The sequence below is a fragment of the Xiphophorus couchianus genome, chromosome 20, assembly GCF_001444195.1.
Source record: "Xiphophorus couchianus chromosome 20, X_couchianus-1.0, whole genome shotgun sequence".
Classification (NCBI taxonomy): Eukaryota; Metazoa; Chordata; class Actinopteri; order Cyprinodontiformes; family Poeciliidae; genus Xiphophorus; species Xiphophorus couchianus.
The window spans coordinates 25,868,102-25,885,379 of record NC_040247.1 but is presented as its reverse complement, the minus strand read 5'-3'; the positions used below and the strand labels follow the sequence as shown (position 1 = coordinate 25,885,379).

Sequence of the window (17,278 nt, the reverse complement as noted above, 5' to 3'; positions counted from 1 at the left end):
ATCAGAGACCTATATCAATCTTTGGAAGCAAGTTGTGTGATTAATACGTAACATACATTCATACAGTCAACATACAATGTTCTGTTCAGTGGGAGATGTTCTTTTGGCACAAATTGTCCAGATTTCACACCAGCTTCCTTTGCGGAGCAGCATCTCTCTCAGCGTATTTGATTATAGCAGTTGTTTGAGGTTTGCCGAAGAGCATCTGCTTCTAGTTTAATTGAAATTCTAAAATGTCTAAGAGAAATGTGTGGGTTCTGCAGGCCAGAAAGCACATTCCTGTGTGTGTTTTCCATGTCCTGCTTCTTCCTGCCCAGAAACGTCTAACGAGAAGGCAGAGAGAGTGATCCTAATACGGGGCGGCAGCTGGGTCCGGCAGGACTGCAAATGTTTGTCTTGTAATCCGGAACTACTTGGACTTTGGTCTTGCCAAGACAGACATTGATGAAAATGGAAGAAGAAAACTGTTGCCAGACTGCCTGGTGCTCAGTTCCGTAATTCGTGATCCAAGTCATTTTAAATATTTGCACAACCTGCCTGGGCAGAGAGAAACAAACTGTTTCTTTTTCTTATTTTCATGCTAGCAGAAGTAAATGCCTCTTCCTTTTTGCAGCAGAAAACCCTCTTTAAAATGCTGCATTGTCAACTGATATAATGCACTACACAAATTATTTTCTCTCGGTTTTCTACTCGGTATATTGAGTGGAATATATTAGACTCTCCTTTTCCTATCTGATGCCTCGTCGTGGGATGAGCTCCAGTTTTAATTGCTGGATGCTGCCGTCTGTTGCTGTGGCTGTCACAAGAAGATAAAGAGTTTTTCCTGGGGCCGGTAGGAGAGGGGAGAGCAGTGATGAAGGGCCTTTCTCCTGCAGCTCTGCTGGCTGCATTAGCCCCATGTGTTATAATTGTGTGAAGAGGGCACTTCCAGTGGCTACCTCATTACTCACCGGCATGGCCAGTCCCTGGCAGGAAGACGCACCTTGTCCTTTAGCTCTTTCTCTCAGCCTGTCTCACTCATTTCAGGGTGTCCCTCAGCTCCATCACCCAGACGCCCTCCCTGGGGTAATCCTCCCTACCGTTATTTTGACCCACTAGTGCCATTGGCTCACATCACCTTCTGCGTTGGCTGAATTTTTTTGACATCCTCCTTTGTCAAACTGGGGCAGATTGTGCAACATTTGCTCTCACTGTCAGCTAGGTTTTGGAGTTGATGCTTTAGTGCTTTGATGCTGAGATTGCTCGGGCACGGGTCGGCTTTCGAAGTTTTAATGACTAAGTGGTGCTCAATGCGGAGACAAAGTGGTGCCTGGAGGTGGTAATCACACATTTCAGAGAATTTTACGGGAACTTTATAATACGGACCCACACAAAGAAGCATGTAATTTAGTACGCAAGAGGACTGAAGTCAAAAAGAAATAAAACTCTGACTTCTCTTCATAATTCTGACTTTAAACTCAGAATTGTAATTTTATGTCAATCTCTGTCAAAATCCAAGTAAATGACCAAACATTCTCAGGAGTATGTCAGCCGTGTTGTTGGATAAGGTCAAGTAATTTTGTTTTTGTTGCACATTTTCAGCAACAAATCAATTCTAAGCATTCATGAGTTAGAGAAAATACAAACAAAGTAACTAAAGAAAAGCAAGAGAAAAATAAAAGTATATTTCTACATGTTGGTTCCCCATGTTTAATAAAAATAAGAGTTTATAAACTAGTAGGGGTTTCTCTGGATTCTTAATCTGATAAAACTAGATGTTGGTTCTCCATGTTTGATTCTTTAAAGTAGATGGTCTTAAATGTTGACCTAAGGTAATGAGTAGTTTCTCTAGATAAAGTTTGTTAGCATATAGAAATAAATCACACAACGGCTTCCTCCTTGTTATTGGATTTGTAAACCTGCACTTTGTCCACACTGAAAACCTGTCCCAAATGTATTTGGTAGATTTGAGTTTTAAAACCAGATATTCCTGATGGTGCATAAACAACGTAGACAACTCTGATGCTTAAAGAAGAAAAAAAAAAAGTCAAAATCTTGAGGAAAAGAGTCCAAACCGCGAAGCTGCCGAAGTTCTTGGGGTGTGAATACATTTTGTTAGACTTTAAATGTTTGATCATATTGATAACATATGTGAGGCAGATTAAAAATAGAGAAATGGACACGTCAGTAAATGTGCGATGTTCTTTACGAGAGTCATCATGAGCTGATTGGTATGAGGTGAGGACAGCCAGCCCTGAATGAGAGGCAATTTGATGACATAATTGAGATTCCTTGAGGGCCAATTTGTTACACATGCTTACAGTGCAAGTGCCTGATGATTGTACTGCTGTTAAGCTGACATAATATAATGAGTAGTAGCTGAGTTTTACCAAGCTCGTCTCTCATTCCCGCTATAGCTGCTTTCTAGGGGAGTTGCTTTTGAAATGTGTTGGTAAATTGTAAATGAGAATCGCTCTTTTTCTCTCATATTTACTTGCTTATGTTTCTGCTTGTGTCTCTGCAGAGGGAGGAACCTGTGAGGTGATTGCCGCTCACAGGTGCTGCAACAAGAACCGCATTGAGGAGCGTTCGCAGACGGTCAAATGCTCCTGTTTGCCCGGGAAAGTGGCCGGAACGACACGCAACAAACCCTCCTGCGTGGACGGTGAGAACATCTATTGTCTTCTAGTGTAACGTTGTGGCCACTGACAATTTATGTCTGCAGTTCTGTATCGTATGCTTGATAACTGTTCATAGTAAATGTCCTAATACATGTAAAAGATGTAGATTTATCCAAGATAAAAAAACAACAAAAAGTTGTAAGGTCCACAAAGATCCTTATAAGTAGAAAACACAGACTGAAACTCAAAGATTTTGTTCATTATGACAAAATAATGACTAATTTCATCCTTTTTACAGTTGTGACATAACAGAGAGTTGATGTTTGGTTTGTTTGAGAGCTGAAAGTTTAGATAACAACGATAAATGTGATGACTTATTCATATATTTACACTGCACTGGTGGGTGAAAACAACAGATAACGTTTTCAGAAGTGTCTTTAAGCACTCGGGGAGAAACAGAGGAAAAGTTGAATTTGTTTAAATCAAAGACAAATGTTAGCTCTTTAGCCAGTCGTCATTTCCATCTCCTACAGCAGCAGCATCTCTGTGACCGAGTTGCTGAGTCTTGACAAAATATCTTTAAGGCAGGTGTGCAGCAGACTGAATTATTTTATTTCATTCTTTCTCCAGTGAGTTTTATAGAAATAGTAATAAAAACATAACTGTTGCCCTAACAAATCCGGACTTATATATGTAATTTGTTGACAATGTGGTGAGCTGTTGTGTAACCCATCTACTGAAAACATCCTTGTAATTCAAAAGTCCCAACCTTCTTCCACATTTTGTTTTTTTCGTCACTTAACTGCAGGGTTAGAGCCGAGACGGTTTTCACTGTGCGTATTAATGCACTTTAATGTATATGTGATGTTTGAACTATTATGTAGATATAAGCATTTTAGCTTATTTGAAGGCGGCTGTGGTCCCTAAACCGCTGTCCACTGTTTCAGCCCGTAAAACAGATTTAAAATAGAAGATAATTTTAATTTTGGACTACTCCGGCCGTTTCCTGCAGTGGTTAACACCCTCTCAACAAAACCTGTTTAGCTTCTTCACAAAATACACAAGCTTTCTTTGTTTTCTCCCATTTTTAGTCAGACTTTTGTTGGCAGCCGCCTACTCTTTCCCTGTTTGCCTTGCAGTGTGGGCAGCTGTTGTCAGTGCTGCAATAGCTTCTTTTGCTTCATGATCTTCTGCCACAGCCTCCACAACCTGTTGTGGATGTGCACACGCATCAATATTTATAGAAAACCCAACTTTCTCTCCCCAAAAAAACAAACACAAGAACACAAAGAAAGAGTTTAGGTTCAATTTGTTTGGTAAGGGCCAAAGGAGTTAAGAGAAGTCTATGTTTTCCAAGACAGCTTTAATTTGAAGTTGCTCAAAAAAATCTTTCCAAAAATCATGTCAAAAGTACAATTACACATGACTAAAGTTGGAATTAGCCTTTTTTGGATTTAATCTAGTTTTCTTTCAATGATCATTAATTAAACCACAAATTATTCAAATGTGATTTTATTTAATAATTCTTTTCCTGCCTGCTGATATTTATAATGGGGGAAATTCAGTGGAGTGTGAGGGGAAAGCGGTGCCGTGCTTCTGGGCACGATGAGAGGAAGAAGATGATCCGGTTCAGCAGCTGAACACCGAGCACGTTGCAGATCACATCGCTTTAGGCTACTCACACTGATGGAAATGAATAACTAATAAACAGGCAGAAAAGCTTCGGGCTAATGCACCTGGATTACCTCGGCTGAAAAATAAAACACAAACACACACAATCAGAAAAAGGGCACCTTTTCATGGTGGGGGGTGTTGGGAGGGATTTTAAAGGAAAAGAAACAGGAAGTCACAAGTCTGCCGTGACAAAAATCTGATGCCCTTTTACTCCACAGAGCTCGTTTATCGCTCCTCGGTCTCCAGCCTTTTCACCTTCACCTCGAGAAAAAGATCAAAGTTATCTCTCTAAGTGCCCTCTTGAAAAGAAGAGACATCGAAATGTCTTCATTACGCAGTACGTGGCAGGCAGAGCCGCTGTGTGCGGTGCCACAGCTGACACTCCGAAGGATCCTGGAAGTTGAAGTAGAACAACTCGTCAGCACTGGGTGTACAAGGAGCCTCTGATCTGCTCTCACAGCAGAGGTGAGAAACTTGCGGCTCCAGAGCCACATGTTGCTCCTCATCCGCCCCACAGCGCCTCCTGTCAGCCGAAACCAAGAGTCACACACAAAGAGCGAATGTTTAAACATAAAGAAAGTAGGATAGACAGGTCAGGCTACCTGTTTTATGCAACAGCTCTTCAAATTTGCACAGAATTAGATTATTTGTAGGAGGACTACTTTTATTTATTTTGGTGCTTAGATGGTTGAAAAGCAAATTTCAGTAGGTAGGCCATTTTTATTCATCTTTAGTTGATATGGTAAACATTGGGCATTTACTGCATTGTTTCATTTATCATGATAAATTTCTTATCAGGATAAGAATTTTGATTTATTGTCGTCACAATAAATCAGATGAATTCCGATGAATATTTGAAACCTCCCAAAACTGTCTGTGTCGTTGAGGTTGGGGTTTTTACTATTTTATCAATAAATATCAATACATTTTTAAAATACCTGTGAAGTTTAGTGATACTAATCACACTTATTTATGCGACTGGTGTCCTAAATATGCACATTTTAAATTGGTATGTTTCCCAAGAGCAGCGTCTGTGTTTGTGTTGGCCGTGTCATGCAGTCACATCTGTACAGTTACCTAAAAAATAAGCAATAAATAGTTCTTATCGTCACATTCATCATTATCATAATAGTACCACAAAATATTCTGATAAAATTTTAAGTCCATATTGCCCATCCCTGTTGTAAAGATAAGAGAATCAGAATATACCTTATTGATCCCTAAGGGGAAATTGCTTATTTGTTGATAAGCCAGTCCATCCAAATATTAGAAAATAAAAATATAACCACAAGCAATATAAATATATTTTTAAAAACTATGTACACAAGTGTGATATTATAAGTAATTCAGATATGACTTAAATATAAAATGAAGTAATAAAATAAAACAAGTATCCATCCATCCATCCATCCATCTTCTTCCGCTTATCCGAGGTCGGGTCGCGGGGGTAGCAGCTTCAGAAGGGAGGCCCAGACTTCCCTCTCCCCAGCCACTTCTTCTAGCTCCTCCGGGGGAATCCCGAGGCGTTCCCAGGCCAGCCGAGAGACATAGTCTCTCCAGCGTGTCCTGGGTCTTCCCCGGGGCCTCCTCCCGGTGGGACGTGCCCGGAACACCTCACCAGGGAGGCGTCCAGGAGGCATCCTGACCAGATGCCCAAGCCACCTCAACTGGCTCCTCTCGATGTGAAGGAGCAGCGGCTCTACTCTGAGTCCCTCCCGGATGACTGAGCTTCTCACCCTATCTCTAAGGGAGAGCCCAGCCACCCTACGGAGAAAACCCATTTCGGCCGCTTGTATCCGCGATCTCGTTCTTTCGGTCATGACCCAAAGCTCATGACCATAGATGAGGGTGGGAACGTAGATCGACCGGTAAATCGAGAGCTTCGCTTTTTGGCTCAGCTCTCTCTTCACCACGACGGACCGGTACAGCGCCCGCTTGACAGCAGACGCTGCGCCAATCCGCCTGTCGATCTCCCGCTCCCTTCTTCCCCCATTCGTGAACAAGATCCCGAGATACTTAAACTCCTCCACTTGGGGCAGGACACCCCCCCTGACCCGGAGAAGGCACTCTACCCTTTTCCGGCTCAAGACCATGGCCTCGGATTTGGAGGCACTGATCCCCATCCCGGCCGCTTCACACTCGGCTGCGAACCGATCCAGCGAGAGCTGCAGATCACGATCTGATGAAGCCAAAAGGACCACATCGTCTGCGAAAAGCAGAGATGAGATCCTGAGGCCACCAAATCGGATCCCCTCAACACCTTGGCTGCGCCTAGAAATTCTGTCCATGAAAGTGATGAACAGAATCGGTGACAAAGGGCAGCCCTGGCGGAGTCCAACTCTCACCGGAAACGAGCCCGACTTACTGCCGGCAATGCGGACCAGACTCTGACACCGGTCATACAGGGACCTGACAGCCCGTATCAAAGGGCCCGGTACCCCATACTCCCGGAGAACCCCCCACAGCGCTCCCCGAGGGACACGGTCGAACGCCTTCTCCAAGTCCACAAAACACATGTAGACTGGTTGGGCGAACTCCCATGCACCCTCCAGGACCCTGCTGAGGGTGTAGAGCTGGTCCAGTGTTCCACGACCAGGACGAAAACCACACTGCTCTTCCTGAATCCGAGGTTCGACTATCCGAACAAGTATGTACATTGAAATATGTTAATCTATAAAGAAATCTAAAAATGGCTCCAGAGTAAACTTAAATTTATAGGCTATAATGTGTACAATGTGACATTTCAATAAAAATTAAACAATAAAGCTAATTCAATACAATATTTCTTTACAAAAACTAAGACGTTTTTTTTTGTTGTTGTTTTTTTTTCAATTAGAGTCGAGCACGTTTTGTTGCTCTTGACGAATTCTTGTAGCAACCAAAATGTCTCGTGGGATCAGGAAGGCTGCTGGCCCTGCCCAATATTATTAGTCCCTTGTGTTTCAGTGATGACTAAATATTAGCATTTTATTTCTATTCCTATCGTCTCTATCATACATCATTTCACCACCGGCTGAGCTAAGGCTGACACGGGTATTTTGGATCCACTCGGTTCTGTTTGATGTTCATGCGTCCCGGTAAGTGCTATCATGGAAGGTCACTTCTGATTTAGACGATGAATCTGCATTCGTCTTGTTGGCAGACAGTGGAGACAATACTGTCACAGCAACTTCTTGTCAAGCATTTCTGGGTTACTATACAGTGGTTTGAAAAAGATTTGTGTGAATTCTTAAAGTTGGTGTTGAGCCGTACCTCTATAGTCTCTTGTTTCTGGGCCTTGTGGATTTTTCTCACTTCCAGTCCAGCTGCCGTTCACAGAATATTTAACTCACCTGTTTGTTTATTAATTACACCACCTGAACCCTTGCATTACAGCACCAGGCCCAATGAATATCTCAGAGAACTTACAGCACTCAGAAGCATTCAGTCTCAGTTGTAAATTCGCTGCTCATGGTCTGGACAGATGCAGCATTAAAGCTGAAACCTTTTTAACCGCAAATAACTTGCAGGTGAAAAAAAGCTGTTTTATTGGTCTCGGAATAAGGACGCCCAACGAGACTCGACAGAGGTATGCAAATCAGACAATTTGAGATGGAGGAACAGGGGCTGCGGTGAACGTTTCATGCCTCTCTGCTTCAAGCTCACCCAGGGAGCGAAGTCTTGCTGTGTGTATTGATCAACAAGCACTTTCAGAAGGCAAGGTGATAAAAATGAAGATGACAAGTCACTGAGCTGTGCTGCTACATTATTGAGCACAACTACCCCCTCTGAGTTATGCTAAGTTGAGCTGTTAATCGTTTTTTACTTCTCTGAGTTGGACCCTGTTTGGGTAATGTTCTTGATTCCTTGGTTTTCAATCACAATTGAGACTCTTTGATATTTCTTCAGCATATAACTGCAGTTTAAAGGTGTACAAAGTAATTGCATGGCTAAAACACACACACAGTACCTTGCACTTTTTAAACATTTTGTCATGTTGAAAGTGCAAATTTTAATTCATTGTTTTTATTTTATCCACCCATTTTGTTTTAGGGTTAAAGGATGGCTGGAGTAAATCTCCAGAAATTAGTGGACAAGAGCTGTGAGAGACAGAGACAAACAATCATTCAAATTCATTTCAGCTCAATCCAAAAAAGGCTTTATTGACCCCAAAGGGAAATTAAATGTTGTTGAAACTCATATTAATTGAAAATTCTTCAGAGTTGTTGTAGTGGTCTATATTAAGCTTCTGACTGAAGCTATTCTGTATCTTCTGACTGAAGAGAGTGACTTAGCAACGATGCAAAGAAAAACTGTACCACTGTTCAGAGTTTTAAGTGGTAAACCACTAAAAAGTAGCTCAAATGTTAAGTCAAATTAAAAAATTACTTTTTTTTTTCCTCCTGAAAAAATCTGAAATCTGACATGCTTTTGACTCAATATTTTGCAGAGCTACATTTCTCTATAATTACAACTGCATGTCTTTTTGCAGTCCAACTTCACGCTGTTTTCCGTTGTTGTCACAAAGGAACTCAAGCTTAGTCAGACTGGATGGAGAACACTGATGTTTTAGGTCTGCACTTTGACTGGGCCACTTTAGCACATTGAATATGCTTTGATCGGATCTGTTATATTCTAGCTTGCTGCGTGATTTGAGTTGCTCTCCTGGAAGGTGAACCTTTCCTCTCAAGTTATTTGTGTTCAGGGTTCATGCAGGCCAAAAAGTTCTCCTTTTTTGGTCTTAATCCAACCAGAATATTCTCCTCTAGATTCTGTGCATTCGTGAGATGTTCAAATATGGGTTTCATGACCTGACCTAACCCTGCTTTAAACTTCTGAACAGCTTGATTCCTGACGTTTCTGCTGTGTTCCTTGCTTCCATTATTCTTCTTCTATCTTTTATCTTTTGTCTCCCAGCCTTCAAAGGACTGCTGTCCTTTGCACTGAGATAAAAACTACATTTGTAATTTTATCTCCTTTCACTCTTTTTACTAATTAGGCGACCACTTAATATATAACTTGCGGTCATTTCTCTAAATTCCTCTGCTTCAACCAACAGAGGTTAAAAACACAAAACTTGTCAATCAGAAACATAGAAGTGCCAGTAGGACTAAAAAGGTGAACATTAAATAAATTAATAATGACGTAATATTCCAAATTTGAAATTCTTCACTGGATGAGACAGCACATCATTTAAACTCAGTGGTTGAAGATACAAACTGTTTCCATCAACTATAGGACTAACAAACGAGGAGGGAAATTAGCACTAGGAATAAATTCATGTTTATACCTATTGCTCCAAACAAAAGGGAATGAAATGAAACAAATGTGTGCAAAACTTTGTCGACGTTCCACTAATGTCGAAAACTCATCCGAGCGCAAAAGTTTTTATTGAAAATCTTGAGTATTTTCAAAAGTGCCATTTAAGTCAGTAAGCAAATTATTTTTTGTAATTCCAATTTGCGCAATAATATGGTGAACAAAAACGCAGCTAAATGAAAGCCCCAATTGTCAGGTTTTTTTTGGCTAACAGTTTTGAAAACCATGCTTGTTTGTTTTTTTCTATTACGTAGAAAAGCTCCAGCTGAAAGTTATTGTCTTTTTCTGTGTCAGTGGAGCCCCATGGGCTGAAGCTGCAGTCTGTGAGGGATTACAGATTACAGGAGCCAGTGGTCTGTCCCCACAGCGGTGCACCAGCCCGGCCCAGATGGAGCTCTCTCCCCAGGTCCTTGTATTATTAATGTTCCATCGAGATGAGGAACGACGCCGTAGCCCAGCTCATCTCGCCCGCTCCCCGGAGGACACCTGCTGCCTCTGTATCATACACAGGTTACATATCTATTAGACGAAACATTCTATATAAATAGCCGGCGCGCTGACGTAACAAATCACACGCCGATCTCCAGAGGTCGCTTGGACAATGTTTGAAGCATGGAGCAATGAACGCTCCTTCATCTTTAAGAAACATTTCAGAAAGAGACTTTTTCCCCCCAATGATCTCTATTACCGGTCATTAGCATCAAACTCCAACATCAAAGCACCTAGGAGATCAGACTCATTGTCGAGTGTTTACTGACGTGCGGCGATGGCCCACATGGGATTCTTACCGCCCGCTGTTTGTAACTGTTTGGCCCGATATTAATATACGGGGATGTGACGACAGCTTACACAGAGGCATCAACCTCGGCGGGGGGTCTGCTGTCAGAGCGCCCTTATAAGGTGAATTGATTATCAGCTTTGACAAGGAAAATGATGTCCCAGTTCTGTCAGGGCCAGCAGAACTCCAAGTGAAGCAGATCCCTTTCAAGAAGTGAAACGCTTACATCTCTCCTGCCTCGCCGGACCAATAACAGCCGCTTGGATTAGGCGCTCATCGCTGCACCATTGCCTTTATCCCTCTGTAGCAGACATCCAAACCACAAGCCAAAGCATGGGCATAACACACACACACACACACACACTTGCATATCCAGTTATTGTCTCAACACAGACAGGCCGATGCTTTAACACGCACCGACGCTTTGTGCTGTCGTGAAGCTGCTGCATTAACAAAGGCTTTCAGTAGGAGACACACGCAGATGCCCGCTCACTGTTGATCACTGAAGGGTAATGAACCCTTCTGTTCCACTGCAGGCATACATAGCAGTGCGTGACAGGTTTTGATGCTACATTTGAGATATATCCAGAGGGCTTAAGGGGGAGTGATCTCATTAGCTCACCTTTATACTGCAGCATCTCTCACCCAGTGTCGAAATTCTTTCTGGGACTGGTAGGAAGGATATGCTCAAAATGCAAGAGCCGCTGTCTTTGTGATAGAAAAGGTAGCACTTTTTATACGGGCGTGTAACTAGTTTCTATCTTTGGGGTCTGTTCAAGAGTTAAAACAAAACTGTGATTGGTTTGTTAAAGTTTAAGAATGGTATAAGTTAGGGGTCTCAAACTCCAGGACTCAAAGGCCGTTCTCCTGTAACTTTTAAATGCGTCTCTTCTTCAGCACACCTGTCTCCAATATTAGCTCATTAGCATAGTTCTGTAGAGAGAGGCAGTTTAGCCATTTAATTAGGATAAAGGACACATATAAAAGTTACAGTACTGTGGCCCTCAAGGACTGGAGCTTGAAAGTACTGGTATATAAGGCAAGGGTGTCATTTCAGAATCTGACCCCTTGTCTCTATAGTAGAGTGACTCTAGTGGATGGGAATAGGAAGCTAATTCTGTATTTATCCACATGTTGGTTGAGGGTGGCGACGGTGGTAGGATTTCGTCCCGTAATCGGTGGGTTACCGGTTTGAGCAACATCCACCTCTGTTGTTGTGTCCTTGGACAAGAAACCTAACCTGTCTTGTCTGCTGGTGGTGGTCAGAAGGGACAATAGCACGATATCTGTCTTGGTTAAGTCACACTGCGCCAGGGCAGCTGTGTTTACAATCAACTTGCCATCATCAGCGTGTGTGTTTAGTTGCACTAAAATGGCAACGACTGATTTCACTGTAAAGCGCCTTTGAGTGTCCAAATAAATCAGATGTCACAGGTAGCGAGTCCTTCATCTGAAAAAGAAAATGAGTGGAAAAATGAAAAGTTAAGACATGGGTGGGTTACAAAGAGTATTGATCAGAGGTTCATTTAACACAAGTAAAATGGTGAAAAACTGTCTCACAATGTAAAACGTGGGAGTGGCAACAGTCTGCTGCGAGGGTAACAGGAGGATGGGCGGAGGTAAACACAGGTCGAAAACAAAACGTTAAAGCTAAATTCACTGCATTCCTTTGCTGAACCAGTGAATCATGCAGGACTCACACACAGCCCTTGAGACATGTCTTTGGACACCGCTTGTGTACATCAAAGCGTACTCAGTTGTACACGCAAACTCTCTCCGGAACTGAGAATCTTTGGCAAGACTTGAAAATTGATATTCACACGTTCTCTCTAGCCAGTCTAAATGATCTATTATGCAAGAAGTGTTTGAAAACACGTCAGCTTCAATGTCTGCAAAGATGATAAAGATATACCCTAAAACACATCCAGCTGCAATGCAATGCATTGAGTCAGACAGGCTAAATGCAAATGGATGCCACACTTTTCAGATTTTTGTTGGTTTAGAAAAGTAAATTGAAATCCGCTTTCCCTCCACTTCTTTGTTCTCCACTGCTTGCCGATCACACAAGAGTCCACTAAATGCACTGACTTATGGTTGTGATGTCATGAAATGAGGAAAGGGTGACATAATACGACTACTCTTTGTAAATCTAGGATTTAATTTGAATTTCAGAATCAGAATGGGGGAGAAAGAAAGCACAGAAGTGGCTGTTTTTCAAGTCTGGAGGTGCTGCGGTGCGGTCATTATGAATTCAGTAATTCAGAAAGGCTGGGTTGATTGTGAAGCCAAACATTATTTTCTGAATAGCTAATCAAAACTTGGCACTCTCCTTTTCTGGACTTGCTAAGATTAATGTCGAATAATGACTCTCTAATTCTGACCTCGGGTTCAGGGGGACAAGTCTCAATTCTCCAGTAATTATACGCCGGCTCCATTTTCTCCATACTCCTCTGACCTCTCCCACTGCTTCACTGCTTTTCTTTTCTTTTTTTCTTTTAGTTGAATTCTTGCTCACCTACTTTTGTCTCATTTTAATGGAAATATTTTCCCTACTTAAGTCAGTCATCGTGGGTTGACGAAATACGCCCGGGATCAGTTGGTCGACTTCTCAAACTTTCTATACGTGAGTTTCCCTTTGGGATGGCATCGATGGGGAACAAAGAAAAAAAAAAAAGCAACAGCTGGGGGGAAAGCTCTCATTTTCATTCCTATTTGAATCTATAGTCAGCTGAGCGCCCATCCTGGCCTCTCCCAGTTAAAAAACATTAAGCGTTCATTAAGGCTGCAGACACGTTTTCACATTTTGACACAGACACAGATCAATTCTCCATCTCATTCGTCAAGGCGCTCAGACGCTCTGCTACCTGGCAGGTATGTGTCAGCGAGTTCAATCCATCACTGAACCTCCCCGCCGGAGAACTGACAGATGCACTTGTAAAAAGGTCCATCTATTCATGTTTTCCAATCAATTCAAGTCCCCACCCCTCGCCTGTTTGTCTATCAGAGCTTAAAAAGTCCAACCTGCTTCATGGCCGACATAACAAGTAGCCACCCTTCCACTGTCTGTTTTTTTTTTGTTTTTTTTTGCTGATTAATTCACCCGCATCTGTCATCTGTGACAGTTTGCCGAAGCTGCTGTAAAGGAACTTAAGGATTTTTTGTTAAACAGCATCGACGCGCTAATTCAAACTATAGTAAACAGATCTTTGTCAGTCAAAAAATCAGAAGAAGAACTTCGAGATCCGTCCGGTCTCCTTGCAGAGGAAGAGTGAAGCTTGCCGATGTAATCGCCAAGGTCGTGCCCTGCGAGCTGACGGGCGGCGAGTAGTAAAATAAAACGACTGTCGGGGGTGAGCGGTCACTTCCCCAGCGGTCAAGGTGAAAGTCGGGTGTCCTGGACCTGGCGCAGCGAAAAACAAAAGGTCACATTGTTCCCTCTTGGAACCAGGGTGTCGTTAAAAATTGTTGCAAAGTTTTCCTGGATGGATCTTTTGTGTAGGTGTGTGTGTGTGTGTGTTTTTCCTGTCCTGGTGGGTCAGGTTGCCTTGCACTGTCAAGTCACCAGCTGTGTTTGCATTACAATTGTGAGCAAACTTTGTCTATATTCTACTAATGGCGAAAAAACAGAATTTCGCAATTGTGGTTTTTCCACTAAATAAATAAAATTAAAATCACGTGTGAATAAGCTTCGTTGTGATTCTTTATGATGAATTTTTGTAAATCATATGCTCTATAAATTTCATTTTCTTAGGGCAGTTAAAATATACTTAGTGTAGAACCAAAATTCGTAATCAATTTTTAGAATGGGAATTGTTTAGATCACTATAGTAGCTTAATTTAAGATATTAAGAACACACTGGCAGGCGTGGTCTACGTCTTTTGTTCGTCAAACGCCGGGTGTGTACATGGGAAGTTTTGTAAATTGATTTTTTGACTACTTTTTGAACTGGTAGCATCAAAATTTGTGCAATTTTATGGTTAACGAGTGATGACTTCACTAATGACAGTGACTGGATGAGTTCCTCTTATTGCTTTTTTCCACTTTTGTTTGGTTTTCATGTTTATCAGCTTGCTGGCTGCCTTTGTTGCTAATTTGCTTCATGTTGTGAGTTTTGAACTTTGGATATGTTCTTTTGTAAACAAGAACATAAAAAAAAACCCCCATCATCATATGGAGTTGCTTTAGATTTTGTGGTTGTAGTGTGTAAATTGCAGCATGCTACTATCCGGAAGTGAGTTATTTTTTGTGCACACCTTTTTCCTTCGTGTTGCTTCTGCTCATGATCCACTAATGGTTGGTCGGTAACCTTGGCAACACATGCTGGAGGGCAATTGAATATTTTAGTAAAAAGATTCAAATGACGACTACAGTTGTCTAACTTCTCTCAGGCACACTGCAGTTTGACCTTCGCCTTGTGGTTTATTTATTTTTATTTTTTTTGTCAGAATGATAAAAGAAGAGCTCTTCATTCTGAATGTTGGCAACAAGCGTGAGAAGTAAACAAACAGCTTCTCAGTAAGGATTCGGCTGTGGAGGAAGAGTGGAATTACAAACCACTGTAGACTTTGAACTTCTTAAGTCTGCCGTCAGACAACTGAAGTGGAGGAGAGCGGAAAAACAAACTATTTCAAATGTGGATAATAAAATAATAAGAAGCTGGCTTTTGAATTTTCACTGTGATTTATTTCTGAAAGAAATTCTCACTGTAGGACATTTTGATTTGAAAAAAAAAAAATCCCAAAAGTTCAAATGAGTCAAATGACTATCTGAAAGTCCCCAAAAAATGAGGATGAAAACAAAATCAACTTCTCTGCAGTGTCTTGCAATAGTATTTTTGTCCCTTGAACATTTTTCACATCTTGCTACTTTACAAGTACAATGTTTTTTATTGGGACTTCAAAACGTTACAAATAAAAAAATTCTCAAAAAGCTGTAGCAATATTCCCCAAAATGCTTCCAGCTGTCATTTCAGAAGAATAGCTGCTCTGCTCCAAAGAATCCCAAATTGAATTCATTGTATTTTTCTGGTCGTAACATGACGAGTGGTATTAACCCTTTTAGATCTAAGTTTCAAATCTCTGCCTGGATATTTTTGTTTATTTTCATTTTACGCAGTTCTTTAGGTCTCCTGTGAGTAAATATATTTGTCCATATCTCCATAACTGCAAAGGTCCAGTTTCATAACAAGTGGACCTTTTAATATCTAGCAAGTTATTTTCACAATTTACCGTCTTGGACGAGTCCTTAAAAGAGCGCCCCCTCAGATTAATTTCATTCCCCGCCGTAGCAGAGAGTGAAATTACTCAATAATCTAACATTGGCTGGAAACACAACGTCTTCCCTTTCAGAAACTGTTGGAATTTGTCACATAGCGCAAAGTGCACCGCAAAAACTGAAATCTTAGTAAGATTAAATATCTTAAATTAATGAGATTTATGCTTGTTTTCTTTCTGACAAGAGAATTTTTCTCACCAAGAGGGTTTTATGTTAGAATATTTTTCTTATTTTAAGTGTTTTTGTACTTAGTTATCTCAGTAAGATATAAAAGCTTGATACTAAGAAAATATTACTTATTATGAGTAAATATATACTAGAAACTAGAATATCAATAGATACAAAGCAAACTTCAAGTCTAGAACTTATTTTGTCTAAGTAAAATGTTCTTATTTTAAGCACAAAAAAAGAAATCACTTATTTAACAAAATCTCTTCAGATAATTAAAACAGACTATGAGGCGGAATTACGGTACTGCATATTTTGTTGGATCGTCGGTGCTCCTTTCAGTCTGGAAGGGTTAATGCGTGTGGGGGTGAGTGTATATGCCGTTTTACTTTGTTCGACCTTTTAGTGCTGTGTTCAAAGTCTGTTTTATACTGTAAATGCTAAAATGCTGTGAGGAACGAGGGATTTATTAAATCCAGAGAACTCTACAGTCAATAACTGAATACTGTAGACAAATCCCGGCTTATGCCCACAAGGTTTTTATATATATTTCTTTCTCATGCAGTGAAAGATACCCACCTTTTGAGCATATATGTTCAACAAGGAGAACACACATGAACATGAGAGCACACATCCAGAGACTCGAAAGAAAAACAGGAAAGGAGGGGGAGGTTTGATGAGAAACGGAAAAAGATATTTGTTTTTGTCAGACAGCTTCGGGACGAATCTAGTAGATGTTAATGAGAGGCAATTAGTTTTGATTAAAAATGAGATTGCTCCCTTACTTCCAATGGAGCTATATCAAAACAAAAACAATGATTAATTTTTGCTGGTTTAAGACATTATTGTGGAGAGCAAAACTACCCAGGCAGCGAGGTTACAACAGCTCCGAGGCCAAAGTGGAGAGGAAAATAATCATTTAGAGACGGAGCAAAGCTCTCATGTGGCGAGGCTCATAATGTAGCGAGCTAAAAGTTGTGGATGAAAAAGACGTACATGAAATGTTTTAGAGTTTGCATAGGTACAGCTACTTGTTGAAGTGTTCATGTCTCCTACCCTTTTTGGTAATACTTTATTTGAAGGGGTGTGGATAAGACTGGCATGAGACTGTCATAAACATGACGTAGCACCTGTCATGAAGATGAAGGAGTCTTTATGAATGATTATGACTGTTGTCCTGAAGTTTCATTCTGTAAATAATGAGACTTTTAATGCAAATTTGCTCTAAAAGTTCATTAAAAGTGTAAATTTTGCATTATTCAGTAAATAATGACACATTTAATGCAAAGTTTCATTAAAACTTTCATTGAAAGTGTCATTATTTACCGAATGGCACTTCATGACAACAATCATGAAGATCAAATCTTACAGTTACCTAAAAAAGAAGCAATAAATAGTTCTTATCTTTAACTCCATATCGCCCATCTCTAGTACATATGTGTCTGCCTTTGTTCCAGACTTACTTCTTTTTTTTTTTGTCTATGG

General features: G+C 40.9%; 1 protein-coding gene across 6 annotated transcripts in view; it reads left to right on the top strand.

Moving 5' to 3' along the window:
• Positions 1 to 17,278, top strand: part of tafa1b (TAFA chemokine like family member 1b) — a 246,418-nt gene that overhangs the window by 150,821 nt on the left and 78,319 nt on the right. For all 6 annotated transcript variants that reach the window (XM_028003431.1, XM_028003430.1, XM_028003436.1 and 3 more), the window contains one exon: positions 2,504 to 2,644. In XM_028003431.1, the coding sequence (XP_027859232.1) occupies positions 2,504 to 2,644 (141 nt within the window). The remainder of the gene's footprint in view (positions 1 to 2,503; positions 2,645 to 17,278) is intronic.